We start from the raw sequence: 14,560 nt of genomic DNA, 5'->3' as shown, positions 1-14,560 counted from the left end.
TGCATTTTTATTATCTCTTGTATCGTCCATTCTAGAAACACAACTGTTGAGCTCAATTTTGGTTTGATTGATTGACTGAAACTAACAAGATGAAGACAGTCGGGATGTACTGGGCTAATCAACCAAATATCATCTCAATACCACATCATCTCAACATGGTCAATAGCAAAAGTATTTAGACACACAATACATTTCCTGTGTCTTCCAAAGTTATTCATGGTGTTATATAAAAGGGTCTATAATGTGAAAGACACAACATTAGTTTCTATTTGATGAGTTCACTTACTGTGAGTTATTTTTATTTAGCCTTAATTTTTATTTGGTGGTTACTTAGGGATGGTAAACATTTCCAAAGGAGAGTATATTCCAATGCAAAAAATAGAGGCAGAGATCAAGAAACTCATTAAAATAAAACCTGGCATCTTGACAACAAATCCTACATACTGGTCAGTAATATTTTTCTCCTACTAAAACCATAGGAATCTAAATTCAGTGCCCCAGTGAGGGCAGTCTTATTTAAATAAACGTATTCCTCAACCCGAAAGAATCCAGGCCCCTGATTAGCTGATGTGGAGATAATTATTTATAATAGCACTTACTGGTAAAGAGGAAGGAGTGAAACCTTAGATGCACACTTGGATGTGGCTTAGGCGGGTTTTACTTCTGATTCTAAAGCACCGCGGTGGAAGTCAGTGCAGTGACTCAGAGCATTGTGATGGCCCAGCTGTCCGGGGGCGCGTCTCTCCGGGTGCGGTCACGCATGAGTCCCCATGCCAGAGGGAAGACTAACTGGAAGGTGATCGTCATGTAATGACTTAACTGACACTGTCTTACTACCAGTGAGAGAGAGGAACGTTTGGTTCCTTTCTCTTCCATACCTCGAAGTGTATTTTCATTGATTCCCAAAGTGCACGTGCAAGGGCACACCGGGTCCAAGGAACGGCCACCCACACGGTCTAGTTCTCTGCCTGTGAAAACAATACCAGCTCATAGAGAGCTCAGTCCTTTCTTTCTAATGTGTTGACCTAATTTATTTTTCTGGGAGCCACTCGGTCACTGGGGAAAGAAGCCTGCTTCATTGGGCACCTTTATTTTACAGCAATGTCTCCTCTGTCTTAGGAATGTTTCATGGTAGTAACTCCAATCAGATAAGATAACCAGCATAAAAAGCATAGACGAAGGCAGATAAGCATGGAACTCTTACCAATATGTGCAGGCATCCGTGTGCTCCTTTATCGTATCGATCCACTTCTATTCAGTCTGTATGTTAATACGTGTTATTCTGGAGCTTCTCAGAAGGATCGGGACGCATACAACACTGAACAATGACCAAACCTGGTCATAAAAGTGTATGAATAGGGGCGCCCATATGGTTCATGCAGGTAAGCATCTGACTCTTGATTTCGGCTCGGGTCACGATCTCACCGTTCACGAGTCGGAGCCCCCAGATGGAGCCCCCAGATGGGCTACTGCTGACAGCTCAGAGCGTGCTTAGGATTCTCTCTCCCTCTCTGCCCCTTCCCAGTCGTGCTCACTCACTCTCTCTCTTTCTCTCTCTCTCAGAATAAATAATTTTTTTTAAGGATGAATAAACTCCCTGTGTAATGTGTCATTTTTTATTTTGGTGTTTTCTTTTTGACTTAGGTGTCAAAAGGTCGCCACTCTACATTATTCTTCTTAATAATTTATTCTATTTGTCTTTCAAAAATATAGCTTGCCTAAGAATGCCCTTAGAGCTACTTGCAATCATTCACAAATTAACTCAAGTTAGGGTTAAAGATTACAGGCCTAAAAAAAAAAAAAAAAAGACAGGCCTATGTGGTTTTGCTTGTTTTCGGACTATATAAAACGCTTATGTTTATCTGATAGGTCTCTTCATATGCCACCTCCTCCAAGAAGTCTCTTCTGACTCTTCCCTAGGAGGCTCAGGCCCTTCCTCTTTGGGCTCCCGTGATGTGATATTTATCCCCTACCCCTGTGCTCCTCTAGACTACTGATCCTTATGGCCCCATCATTACATTCTTCTTTGTCTCCCCAGCGTCCAGCAAAATATCTGACACCTAAGTAGGTGCTTAAAAAGTGTTCTCAAGACGAATGAACAGTCTAAAATTATGACTCGATGGCCTTCCAATCTGTCCATTTGTAAGAAAAAAATTTTTTTCTGATACAGTGAAAGCGACATGGTTAGCTAATTGATGAGGAGTCCTTGAGCTCACGCAGCCACGGCCTGGAATTCACGGACTCAATTTCATCTTCCTATGATGAAAATCGTCTACGTTAACAACGGGCACCGCACGCGCGAAGTCTTCGGAGCGTTCGTGACCATTCGACGCCGAAAAAGGAAATCATCTGCAAGCGGATTTCGGGGCCTGGGTTTTGAAATCCGGAGCAGGGCGGCGGGGGGTCGTGCCACGCGGAGCACGGAAAGTCAGGAGCCGGGCGAGCGGGCGGAGCACGTGGTGCATGCCCTGGCTTCCACCGAGCAGCGTCAGGCCAATCGCAGTGTGCGGAGGACTTTTACGGACGGTATAAATATTTTGAGCTCGGGGCATCGTGACCAGCTGACGCTTTCCTTCCCCAGGACCAGCTGTTCGGGAGCATCCGGAGGAGAGCCGGGCACGGTTGAGACTCGCAGCGCCGCGGACGGCCCCGCAGGGTTCAGGTGCGGCCATGTCGCTGTTAGAAGAGAGCCGGCCGTTTGCGCAGCAGCTCTCCAATGTCTACTTCACCATACTTTCGCTCTTCTGCTTCAAGCTCTTTGTGAAGATCAGCCTCGCCATCCTCAGCCACTTCTACATCGTCAAAGGCAACCGCAAGGAAGCGGCCAGGATAGCAGCTGAGTTTTATGGAGTCACCCAAGGCCAAGGTATGTTTACGATAACGCTCTGCCGCCTGGAGCGGAGGCTAGTTATGCTCCAGCCGCAGCCCCAAGGAAACCTCGCGTGTTTGCTTTAGGGGCCGCTTCAAAGCCCACTGTGTCGTTAACGTCCCCCCCCCCCCCCCACCCCACCCCCCGAGACCCCTTACAAAAACATTCCTTAACCTCACGGCTCCAGGAGAAAGAAAATCATTTTGCCGTGCAAAGGCCTGGGTTCATACAATCGGGGCATCCTGGCCAGAGAGATTAGTGGAAACCTACCATGGAGGATATATTTCTCTGTTAAAAAAAAAGAAAAAAGAAAAAAAACCCAACTCTTGAAAACCTTAAACATTGCATTGGCCGCGCTGTAATTCTAGAGGCTTCCATTACCGATCGTACTTCAGTTGTCCTTTAACACGTCCCCGGATTTTTAAGATTTTTAAATCAACTCTTTAGTCGATTGTGAAAAAGAGAAAGGTGAAGGTTGTATTTGTTTTTCACAGCGTTTATTTTGCCAAGATTAGAAAATAAAACACGGCCTGCGGAATACTAGGGTTTACGGCGTGTGTTTTTCTGGAAGGAGCTGTCATTGCTTTGCCCCAGGGTGTAGAAACTTGATTATAAGGGGATAGGAACATGAATTAACAAATTTTTGTGTGTGTAGCCAAGGACGTCTACCCATGTTTCTCAGGAAGAAACTGAAGTATGAGACCAGACAAGAAAGTCATTCTAACCATAGACTAAATTTAAAGGTTGTAAAACCATTTCTATTCTATTGAACTGATACCCTATACAGTAAAACAGTTGTTATGGGGAGCTTCGGGGTGACATTTTAATTTCCTTACAGCCTTTTGATTAATTTCTGGTTTGAACATCATCAAGCAAGTATGCACACTTTAGACCCCAGATACCTCTGAAGTAGCTTAAATTTTCAGATTTTCAGAATCCAAATGTACCATCAAGGAATGAGAAAACGTAGTTTTTTAAAAAAGAGCACTTAGAATGGAAAGTCTGCCTTCTTAAAATCTGCTTTTCTACCTTTTCCATTTGTGGAATACTTCATTTTAGAATCGAGGTTACTCTGTAGGTACGTGGAAAGCTGAATAAAGGTAGAAAATCTTTTTTGGTATGTGAGATGGATACGAAGTCTTTTTTTTCCCGGGAAAGAGTGTTCTTATGCAAAGTGAGAAATTTATGTACTCAGTTCAAAGTGTGGAAAATCTAAACGCCAGTATGAAACTCACACAAGAAGATGGGCTCCAGAGGGAACAGGCAGCACGTAATTCCTTGCCCAGCAGCCCAGCTTTGGACCGGCTGTAACTATTTAAATGTGGCGCACGCTGTGTTGGTAAACGGAATATTTTGTTTAGAAAGCAGCAAACATAGGAAACTAGATTTGAAAACACAAACCGCATTTTTAGATACAAGATTAAATCGATCATACACGATCGTAAGGTGATAAAAGTTCTTCTCATGGCAGCCTGTAGCCCATTACTTCCTAGTCAAATCTTGTCTACCTCTTAGGAGAATTGCCGAACATAACATAATGTGAAATATTGGCTAAACATCTACACTTTTTGTGGAGTGACAAAAAGTGTAGATGTGTAGAAAAAGCTATGGTAGCTCCTTTTTGTCCATAGTCATAAATAAGTGGAGACAATTGTCTCCTCTTTAATGCGATCTCAGTGTGCTTATGCCAGAAGGTCACAGGAATATAGGACCAGCCTTCCATGTTCCCGTCTAGTTTTATGAGCCTGCGTGAAGATCTGTTAGAACTCTAGGATCATGTCCCTAAAAAAGAAAGAAAGAGGGGCGCCTGGGTGGCTCAGTCAGTTAAGCGTCCAACTCTTGATTTCAGCTCAGGTCACAATCTCACGGTCTGTGAGTTCTGACAGCACGGAGCCTGCTTGGCATTCTCTCTGTCCTTCTTCCTTCTCTCTCTCCCTCTCTCAAAAATGAATAAACTTTTTTTAAAAAAAGAAAGAAATCAACACTCATTAATAGAAAATCTTTTCCTGGGAATATTAATTGGAAACATAAGGTTTCGAAAAATTGTGCTTTGTGTTGTTTTAATATTATGTCGATTTAACAAAATTCTTCTTTCTCATATCTTGTATTAATCTATAAACAATAGAATATATCATTATAATTTTTATTCAGTGCAAGCATAATTCGTCTCCAATTTTATTGTAATATTAGGAGGATAGGCAGGTACCTAATGAACTTTTTTTTTTTTTAACTCTTGATCTCCTACCTCTAAGAGTTAATTTTTCTTTGCCTAGGAAATTATTTATTTCTCCATTTTAAGATAGCTCTTCCTTTTATTTCCTACAATCAGACTATTTTCATTTTGTTTGTATTTTTATAATTAACTAATAAAGCTTAATTATCTTCATTTCATCTAGCAATTTCCTCCTGCCTAGGAAAGATTATCACCTTCATTCCACTTTGAATTAGGCTTCTCATTCCTACTTTCAAGACTTAGCCAGATTGTTCCCCAACATTTCTGACGGAGAGTTGCCAAATTCCATGAAACACGAGATGATGTATGTATTTTCATGTCTTTCACAACCACAGAGGACTCTGTTGACAACATTCTGGATGTCCTCCCCACGAGCCATAGTACTTTGGTATGAAGTAAAAAACTTGTGTCTTACTAGATGCTGTTGCAAATCAGCTCATTGTATTTGAGCAATGCAGGGTAGAGTTTTTTTCTTCAAGTACTTTCCAGTCAGGCTTGGGACCAGGGTATGATTACACAACGAGAATGCCGAAGGCTCAATGGCAGATGAAATAGCTTAAGATTATTTCCTTCTTGATCTCTTTGCGATGCCAATGAAATTTACAAATCTGCCTCTTCATCTTTTGTACTGAAGACTTTTATCAACTCCGCCATCGCATTGAAGGGACCTATTTATTGTACTTTTCTATATAGCCACCCCCGTATCATTGTAGCTGTTAAATGTCCTGGTTGCAATTTCTAAAATACGAGACGACTAGTCTATTTTTAAAGCTAGCCCTATACTTTGAGACTAACAGTGAGGATAACAGGAGTTGAAAGATGTTTTCAGCTATGGTATTAAACAATACAGACAGCCAATGAGGGTGTGGGGGAGCACAGTGATATTACAAAATCACTCCAAAGGCCTAGAAGAAGCCATGAACTACTAACGAATGCCCCAAGGACACGTCAAGAGACGGCATCTCTCTTCCGTTAAGGGTAATACTTTTCACATTCTATCTTAGGCTCTGAAGAAAGTTCAGAGGTTTTACCTACTAGCGGATAGGGCCAGTTCTAAGCAGCTGTTTTTGAACACCTTTGGTAGCAAGGCACTGAGAAAGCAAGATGTAAAAAAGGCAAAATGTGGGGCGCCTGGGTGGCTCAGTCAATTAAGCATCCAACTCTTACTTTTGGCTCAGGTCGTGATCTCACAGTTCGTGGGATCAAGCCCTGTGTGAGGCTCTGTGCTGACAGCATGGAGCCTTCTTGGGATTCTCTCTCCCTCTCCGCCCCTACCCCTACTTGTGTGCACACATTCTCTCTCTCTCTCTCTCAAAATAAGTAAACTTAAAAAAATGCAAGATGTATTTTCTCCACCTGCTGGTAGTTTATTCTAATTGAGGAGGCTGATGTTGAGTTGACCCCAGGAGCAAGCGGAAACATGGATTAGGGGTGCTCATAGAATATTAAGAAACAGTAGATTTAACTAGAGCCAAGGTTCATATAGTAGGAAAGTGATAATAAATTGGGCACAGATATGAAATAATTTTTTAAAAATTTTTAAAAAATTTATTTATTTGAGAGAGAGAGAGAATGGGGGGGTCAAGGGGCAGAGAGAAGGGGGGGGGAGAGAGAGAGAGAGAGAGAGAGAGAGAGAGAATCCCAAGCAGGCTCTGCACCATCAGCACAGAGCCTGATGTGGGGTTCAGACTTGCAAACCATGAGACCATGACCTGAGCAGAAATCAAGAGTCAGACCCTTAACTGACTGAGCCACCCAGGGGCCCCACAGATACAAAAGAATGTGAATGGCAGGTTAAGCAGTTCAAGCTTAACTTTGAAGGCACTAGGATTCACTGGGAGTTTCTACTATGAGTGAAAGGGGGAAATGGGAAAACACATGTATAGAACCTTAACCTCAGGTACGTGTGCATGTAGTAGCGATCTTTGGAGTTGGACAATGAGACAGGCTTGAGGGACGTAAGCCAGTTAGGCTCCTGCCTTGGGGAGATGTGGGGCCAGACTTGCCTGGTGGTGGTGGCGTGAACAGAAAAGAAGAATGATGATACAAATAAATAAGAAGAAAAAAGAAACGAATCCGATGACACCTTTAAATGGCACTGGCAGAGAGGGCAGAGGTTCCTTTAGGGTAACTGTTTGTCTCCCAGAGTTAGACATGGACACATCTAAAGGAAACGTCTGTCATTCAGCAGAGGGACTGATGAGCCACGGAGGTGAGCCTGCAGTTCCTAGCCAAAGTCACTGCAGGGGTGGGGGGTGGGGGGTGGACCCCTCGCTGCTAGGTGAGTCTGCGGGGTCACTGCTCCCTCCTGTGAGACATCAGGGTAAATCAGGAAGTGGTGGAACTGGAATCTGAATCCTGGCCTTCCATTTGAGTTACGTAAGACTTCTGTTCCATTTTTTCATCACCAAGTGACCTTGCCATTATGATCTGGCTCTTCCGGGAGGTGTGTCTACAGAAAGAGAATAAGCTGGCTTGCCCCCACGGGTGTTGTGCTCTGACACTCTGCTTCTTGTTGTAAATTAACATATTTGGATCTTGACGGCAGTCTTTAGCGTTTTGTGCTCTTTGAGTTCTAAGCCCGCCTCCGGCGTGTACATTTCCTCCAGCTTTGCTGATAGATCGGGCTGCTGAGCGTGCAAAGCCACGGACCGGATTTTGCACTGTGGAAAAATTCACGAAAGTAATGTCTCCCTGTGAGGCTGCTTGGAACACAGTCTCATGACATGCAGACTCTTCAGGGACTGCTTTGTGTTCTTATGATTTCGTGAATTTGGTTTTAGGGTGACCATTAAGCATGCAACCCCCCCCCCCTTTTTTTTTTTTGACGTATCTATTGTTGAAAATAGGCTCCAGTGTCCATGTGCTACCAAAGGCCAAATGGCAAAAGTGCCGGGAATCTTGGAGAACAACGTCAGCTGGGTAGGAAACGCAGCTAGAATTTTATGCAATGTAATGTCCTGTTTTCCTCCATCAAAAGTCCATCCCAGGTTTAAAAACAGCTTTAGGAATTTAACTATACGTCAGATGCCAACAACTCGAGCAGCAGTAATGTTCATCTTACCTGTACTCAAGGAGCAACTTGTTCTATGTAGTTTTCGGTGCTGCCGTGTGGATTGTGTGTGGGGTTAGTTATGTTAGGAACTTCCTCAGAATCTCAGCAGTGAAAAATTTCAAGAGGCAAATCTGTAGGATGACTTCTTTCATGGTGTGCATTATATAAAGGTGTAAAAATACCGTGAAGATGTGACAGCTTTGGGCACATTTTCTATACTTAGATGGAGCTCCAGGTAAGAATAACTTGAATCAATAGAACTGTTATCTGTGACAAAAGACACGACATTATAATCAAAAGTGCTACAAAAAAATTTGAAGCAATTTTCATTTTGCCCAAGCTCTACTATTTTTTGGAAATGTCAGAGCACTTTTCTGGGAAGAGACCATTATAATACTGTGAATTAAAAACGGAATCTGGGAACAAAGTTCCAGGTTCACAAAGAGTGTCGTGTTTTTAATGTTAGTATCTTTGCTCTTCCTCTGTATTTGGAGAAATGAATGGAATTTTGGAATTAAAGAACTTGGCCTACTCATAACTTCGCGAGGGGTTGGTTTTCCTAGGAATATTCTTCTCGTACCTTTTGTTTCCCTCTCCCTTCCTTAGGTCATTCGATTACTTGCTCCTTTATTACTTACCGTGTTTACTGGGCTAGGCATTAAGGACAAACTGTACGAACACACCACGGTCCCTTTCCTAAAGGTGTGTGTAGTCTACTGGGAGACGGATTGATAACCGAGTAGTTTAAAAACGTGGGATGTGCTATTTTACAAGGCTAAAGAAGAGCTTGGGGAGCAAAGAGGCAAGAGCGTAGGGATAAGAATAGTTCTGCCTGGGACACGTCAGTTACATAAAGTTGTACTAACAGCACGCATTTTCTCTCCCATAATCGTGCATGTATCCTTATTTTTAATGCTCAAAACCATCCAAATTCCCCAATTTCACTCCCCCATTCACTGTTTCATCTTTCAGTCTATTATTATTATTATTATTATTATTATTATTATTATTATTATTTCTGACTCACATGTGTCTTGCCTAAATTTTTACCTAAAAGCCCGAAGTTTTATTGTTAAAAGAATGTGTTTTTGGGGCGCCTGGGTGGCTTGGTCGGTTAAGCGTCCGACTTCGGCTCAGGTCACGATCTCACGGTCCGTGAGTTCGAGCCCCGTGTCGGGCTCTGTGCTGACAGCTCAGAGCCTGGAGCCTGTTTCAGATTCTGTGTCTCCCTCTCTGCCCCTCCCCTGTTCATGCTCGCTCTCTGTCTCAAAAATAAATGTTAAAAAAAAATTTTTTTAAATAAAAAAAAGAATGTGTTTTTAGGCAAGAATAAGTATATTTATTATTTAGCCACTAAGGCTTTTGAAAAATAACAGGTATTTTAGTAAAAAATTTCAAAATGAATTTTGCATATATTGATAGGAGGCATTGTTATAACCAGTTCTATAGTTTTTATATAATAAGGACAGTTGAAGAATAAAAAGTAGGTCTGGACCTTCTGTCTTTGAATTTACTCTGTCTTTTAGAAGATAGTAAGTTAATGAAGTAAGTTTTTTCTTGTTAATTGGCATAACTGATAACAGTTGTGAATTTAAATCAGTTCAATAAGTACTTGGACGCCTATTTCCGGCCCAGTGTCCTTGCTACACGCACATAGATGAATACATGTGTCTGTATATTACGTACGTGCACCTACAGAGATTTATGTATTTACCACATGTGCGGCATGACTTCCCTTATGAGCAGAAGGAGACTGGGTGATGTGGGGCCAAACGGCACATACAGAACAGTCAAACAGCAAGTAAGTAGAAATCCATACACTGCTAAGATAAAAACGGTTCAGTTCCGTAATGAGTGTTTTCTAAGGAAGTCCCCTGAGACTATCAGGCCCTTCATCAAGAAGGTGGGACTTGAGAGTCCATTTCAGAGGCAGACCGTATCTCGTCAGGCACGAGTGGTGATGACACCAAGCTGGAGATAAGCGCAAAGAGGACGTTTAGAATGTGGAACTAAGCAAGCCCGGTTCATCTGGGGCAAAGCTTGATGGGTAAATGTTAGATAAGGATCCATAGAGGGGCGGTTGGTGCCAGTGTGAACAGTAAAGGCACGTCTTCTCAAATCAGACAGCCACACGTAAATAGTTCTAGTAAGAGCTTTCTGCTGCCTTGACTGGATTCAGGCTACACAAAAAAGAGCCGTTCCCTAGGGATGGAAATAATTACCACCGGAAGTATTTTACAGAATCCTTGGTGTAATGAGTTAATACGTCCCTATGTGTATTTCACAAACTCCATCTCAGAGAAGACAAAATACCTCCTCCTCGTGGAATCAGCAGGACACGTCTTCGGAGTGGCTTTCTGGCGGTTCTGTGGATTCTGGCAACAATTTAGCACATTAAGCTCATTTTCCAACCTAGGGAGAAGACAGGAAGGTTTGTCCCCAGTGATAGATGAACCATGGCATTGAGAGCAGGTGGGGTATTTGGAAAGCCTCTTCATTTGAAACCACCCTCACAAAGTTGTTTTTTTTTTTTTAAAGAAGAGTTGGCTTATGGAGTCCGTAGAACTTTTGGCATTTCTTCTCTACCAGCTGCATGAAGAACAAATCATTCATTCTTTCCAGCCTTTTCTCAGCAGTGCTACAAAGGAGACCGTTGGCTTTTAAGACTGCAGATGCCCACCGGATAGCAGATCAGGGAAGGAGAGTCTCATAAATTATTAAATTGCCAACCCTTCCAGGTGGCCTGTGATTAAACCAGTCCACTCTGTGAAATTTAGGTTTGGGGACAACATCTATTAGAATGATTTTTTTTTTCTGAATCTTCTAATTCTCCATCAGTTACTGTGGGACAGATATATTAAAAAAAAAAAAAATCTGCCCTCTAAGTAGATTTAGGAGTTTTCCAGAAGAGCCTGTGGGATGGAGAGGCTGTGTCAGCGTGCAGGGACAGGGTTCCCGGGGGGGGGGCCCTTCTTCTAAACGGGACAGCCCTACTTTTATGACGTTTCAGAAGGTGGACTTTCAGAGGAATTTTTCTTTCAAGAAAGGATAAAATGGTGTTTACAAATAAACGGTATCTGCTTGTTTAAAATAGGATGTAGGTCACATTCATCTTCAGGGAACCTAACCCCCTCATAAAATGAGTCACAACTGAGCAACCTTTCAGCATTCTTTCCTAAGGATCACAACAACGGTAAACATTTTGGGCGCGTCAGGAATGTGGGCAAGCATGGGAAGTGGCAGGCAGCCATCCTGTCTCCGTGAGGGCAGCTAAAATTTCCATGCCACCATTACCTACTGAGCAAAATAGAAACATTCAGAAATACAGCCACTCTTTCCAGAAGGCTGAGAGTCTTAAACTATGGGCAGAGGACAAACAAACTGAAACGTGATACCAAAGTGCCATTCATGCTCTTAAATAGAAACGCTGGCTTAGTCTCAGTCATCAAGTGTGCAGCTTGGTTTAAATGAAGACAGACGGTGAGAGCCATGGAAGTTAAGGCCCGCGGAGCCTCTGCGCCCTCATAATGCCGCGCAATTCCTTGTCAGTTGGTAGAGTCGACTGCTACCAAAGCGTGGGAGGAAGCTATTCTAAAGAGTTCCCAACACACCACAGCAGCAGTCAATAAGGAGCACGTAAGTTGTGAGTCTGGGGGGAACGGAACCCCTTCGTAACAACCAAACACATCTCTGATGATCTACTGAGGAGACTGATGAGCTCCGTCTGTTTTCCACACCACCTCATTCACTAGAGTAATGATGATTCCTATCATCCATCAAGGGCAAGTAATACAGAACGTTCAGCACAGTGTGGAGCACCAAATGAATTTCTGAATTTGGAAGCTTTGGGTCTGACTTCCCTCTCTATCCGGAATGGGGAATTAGGAAAAGGAAAAAGTGCTAGTTCCTTCAGAGTTCAAACCCACAGGATCACACAGCTGTTGAGTCTGGGAAGGAATGAATATTTCTTCATAGTGACTGTCCAAGAAGAAAAAGGATGCTACACAAAAATGTGAGCTTTGTTCTCTCCATTCCGCCATTATGATGAAATTGCTCATCTGGCAAAATCTAGTCTAGAAGCCAAGTTTTATGGCTACTTACAGTCACTCAAAGAAAGCAACAAACTAAGAGTGATTTGGGTTGGAGAGACTATCTCCTGTATAGAGAATATTAAGTCCTGAAAAAATACTTGTATACCTAATTGGCGTGATGGTCTAGGAATGTGGAGGAAAGGGGAATCTGTCTAAATGCGCTCGATGTTTAGGGCCCATTGGAAGTAATAATATTTTTTAAAGGAATTTTGATTTATGAAAATTAATTAGATGCAATATTAGAGATTTTTATAATCATTTCAAGGTTCGTTTTAAATAGCACACACAAATGACCACAAACCTGGGTCTATAGCATTGTAACAAAATATTTTGATTATTAAAAAAAAAATAAGAGTTTTGAAGGACAAGGGATTTAACTAGAAGGAAAAGAAAAGAAGTTTGTAATTAACCTGAGGCTCAAGAGGCAAACATGATTCTTGCCAAATACTTGGATACTAAATTATAACAAGACTGCAGGGAAATACTGCTGTTATTTTGGAGAAGGCAATTATATTTCTTTATTAAGCGAAAAGTCACTTGGTCTTTGAAATAACAGCCAGTGGCATATAAGAAAAACAATGCCTTGGATATTGAAGAAACTCAGCAAAGACTAATGGAATAAAGAAAATACCTTAAATCAGGGGGAAATGGAGTTTCAAATCCCATTACAGATAACAGTGATTTAGCCATACATAAATTATTCTGTCATGGTTCTGGCACCTTCCAGCTGTGAGATCTTAGGAAAGTTGTTTAAAGTCTGCAGCCTCAGTGTCTTCATTAGTAAAACAGACAGAATGATATTTATTTCAGAGGGTTATTGTACATTTTCTATGAGATATACTTTAATTACTTAAACCATTCGTCACAGTGTTGTGGACTATAGTTACTCTGTAACAGTGAGCTCTTTGTATGCTACTTTACAGTTCTTCAAAAATGGTACAAAACTGCCCACAGTTTAGTAGCTCAGAGAGGCATCAATAAAAAAAGATAGTGAAATTATAAATTTTTTTAATGTTTATTTGTTTTTGAGAGAGAGAGAGACAGTGTGAACAGGGGAGGGGCAGAGAGAGGGGGAGACACAGAATCCGAAGCAGGCTCCAGGCTCTGAGCTGTCGGCACAGAGCCTGACGCTGGGCCTGAACTCACAGACTGTGGGTTATGACCTGAGCCGAAGTCAGATGCTTAATAACTGAGTCACCCGGGCGCCTCATGGTGAAATGATAATAAATGGTGTTTGCCGAACAGTTGCTGTAAGCACACAGTAATGCTTGGGCAATCTGCCCACCGTCGCATTAGCTCTTCAGGTAGATGGTCTCAGAAGCTTAAGTGGTTGGCTTTATTCACGTGTTTATTTAAGAACAACCAACGGAAGGGCGCCTGGGTGGCTCAGTCTGTTAAGCATCCGGGTCTTGATTTCGGCTCTGGTCACGACCTCACAGTTCATGAGTTTGAGCCCTGTATGGGACTCACTGCTGTCAGCACAGAACCCACTTTGGATCCTCTGGCCCCAGCCTCTTTCCGCCCCTCCTCCGCTCACTCGCTCACTCTCTCTCTCTTAAAAATGAATAAATATGAAAAAAATGAATTACCTGCAGACATTTCTTCTGCCATCTTCCTCTGTCAAAGGAACTCTTGTTGACAGAAATCCTTCAGACGGGAATGTTCCTGGGCCAGCCTGCTCACGGCTCTGCTGTAGGAAAACCTCACCTTTCCGGCAAAGGCATTGCTGTAAAAGCACAATGGCGTATCACAAATTTCTCTTTGTTTTTCTGGAGTGAGGGCCATGGAAGGAGCTGAAGCTGCTTCACCTCCAAAGTGTCACAGCACCAGATACTAACTTTCTCTGCCAAACTTTCTTGCCCTTTTATTTTCTTTCCTCTTAATCCCTGGCAGCTGAAAAGGGAAGACAAAAAACAATAATGACAACACTAGCCGTGAAGGGCTGAGTCAGTTCGTGGAGGGATTCGGCTTTTTTCCTTTATTTTCTGTTTCTCTCTGGCAGCCGGCCTCTCCAGGAAGCTAGCAAAACATAGGTTTTCACTGGACATTATCTTATAAAAAGCATTTGTTTTTCTTTCTCATCAGAAGGGAGAAGAATAACCCTTTTATAAAAAAAAAACGAAGCAGGGGCGCCTGGGTGGTGCAGTTGGTTAAGCGTCCGACTTCAGCCAGGTCACGATCTCGCGGTCCGTGAGTTCGAGCCCCGCGTCAGGCTCTGGGCTGATGGCTTGGAGCCTGGAGCCTGTTTCCGATTCTGTGTCTCCCTCTCTCTCTGCCCCTCCCCCATTCATGCTCTGTCTCTCTCTGTCCCC

At 42.6% G+C, this 14,560-nt stretch overlaps 1 protein-coding gene across 3 annotated transcripts in view; it reads left to right on the top strand.

Moving 5' to 3' along the window:
• The first annotated feature begins 2,344 nt into the window (after nt 1-2,344).
• Nucleotides 2,345-14,560, top strand: part of ASB5 (ankyrin repeat and SOCS box containing 5) — a 57,060-nt gene continuing 44,844 nt past the window's right edge. For all 3 annotated transcript variants that reach the window (XR_007151544.1, XM_047855821.1, XM_047855822.1), the window contains exon 1: nt 2,345-2,866. Coding sequence is in view for 2 of the 3 variants with exons in the window: in XM_047855821.1 (XP_047711777.1) it covers nt 2,671-2,866 (196 nt within the window). In the remaining variant the exon portion in view is untranslated. The remainder of the gene's footprint in view (nt 2,867-14,560) is intronic.

Source organism: Prionailurus viverrinus, chromosome B1 (genome assembly GCF_022837055.1).
Source record: "Prionailurus viverrinus isolate Anna chromosome B1, UM_Priviv_1.0, whole genome shotgun sequence".
In the NCBI taxonomy this organism is placed as follows: domain Eukaryota; kingdom Metazoa; phylum Chordata; class Mammalia; order Carnivora; family Felidae; genus Prionailurus; species Prionailurus viverrinus.
The sequence above is the reverse complement of the archived record's forward strand: the minus strand, read 5'-3'. Positions and strand labels throughout refer to the sequence as shown.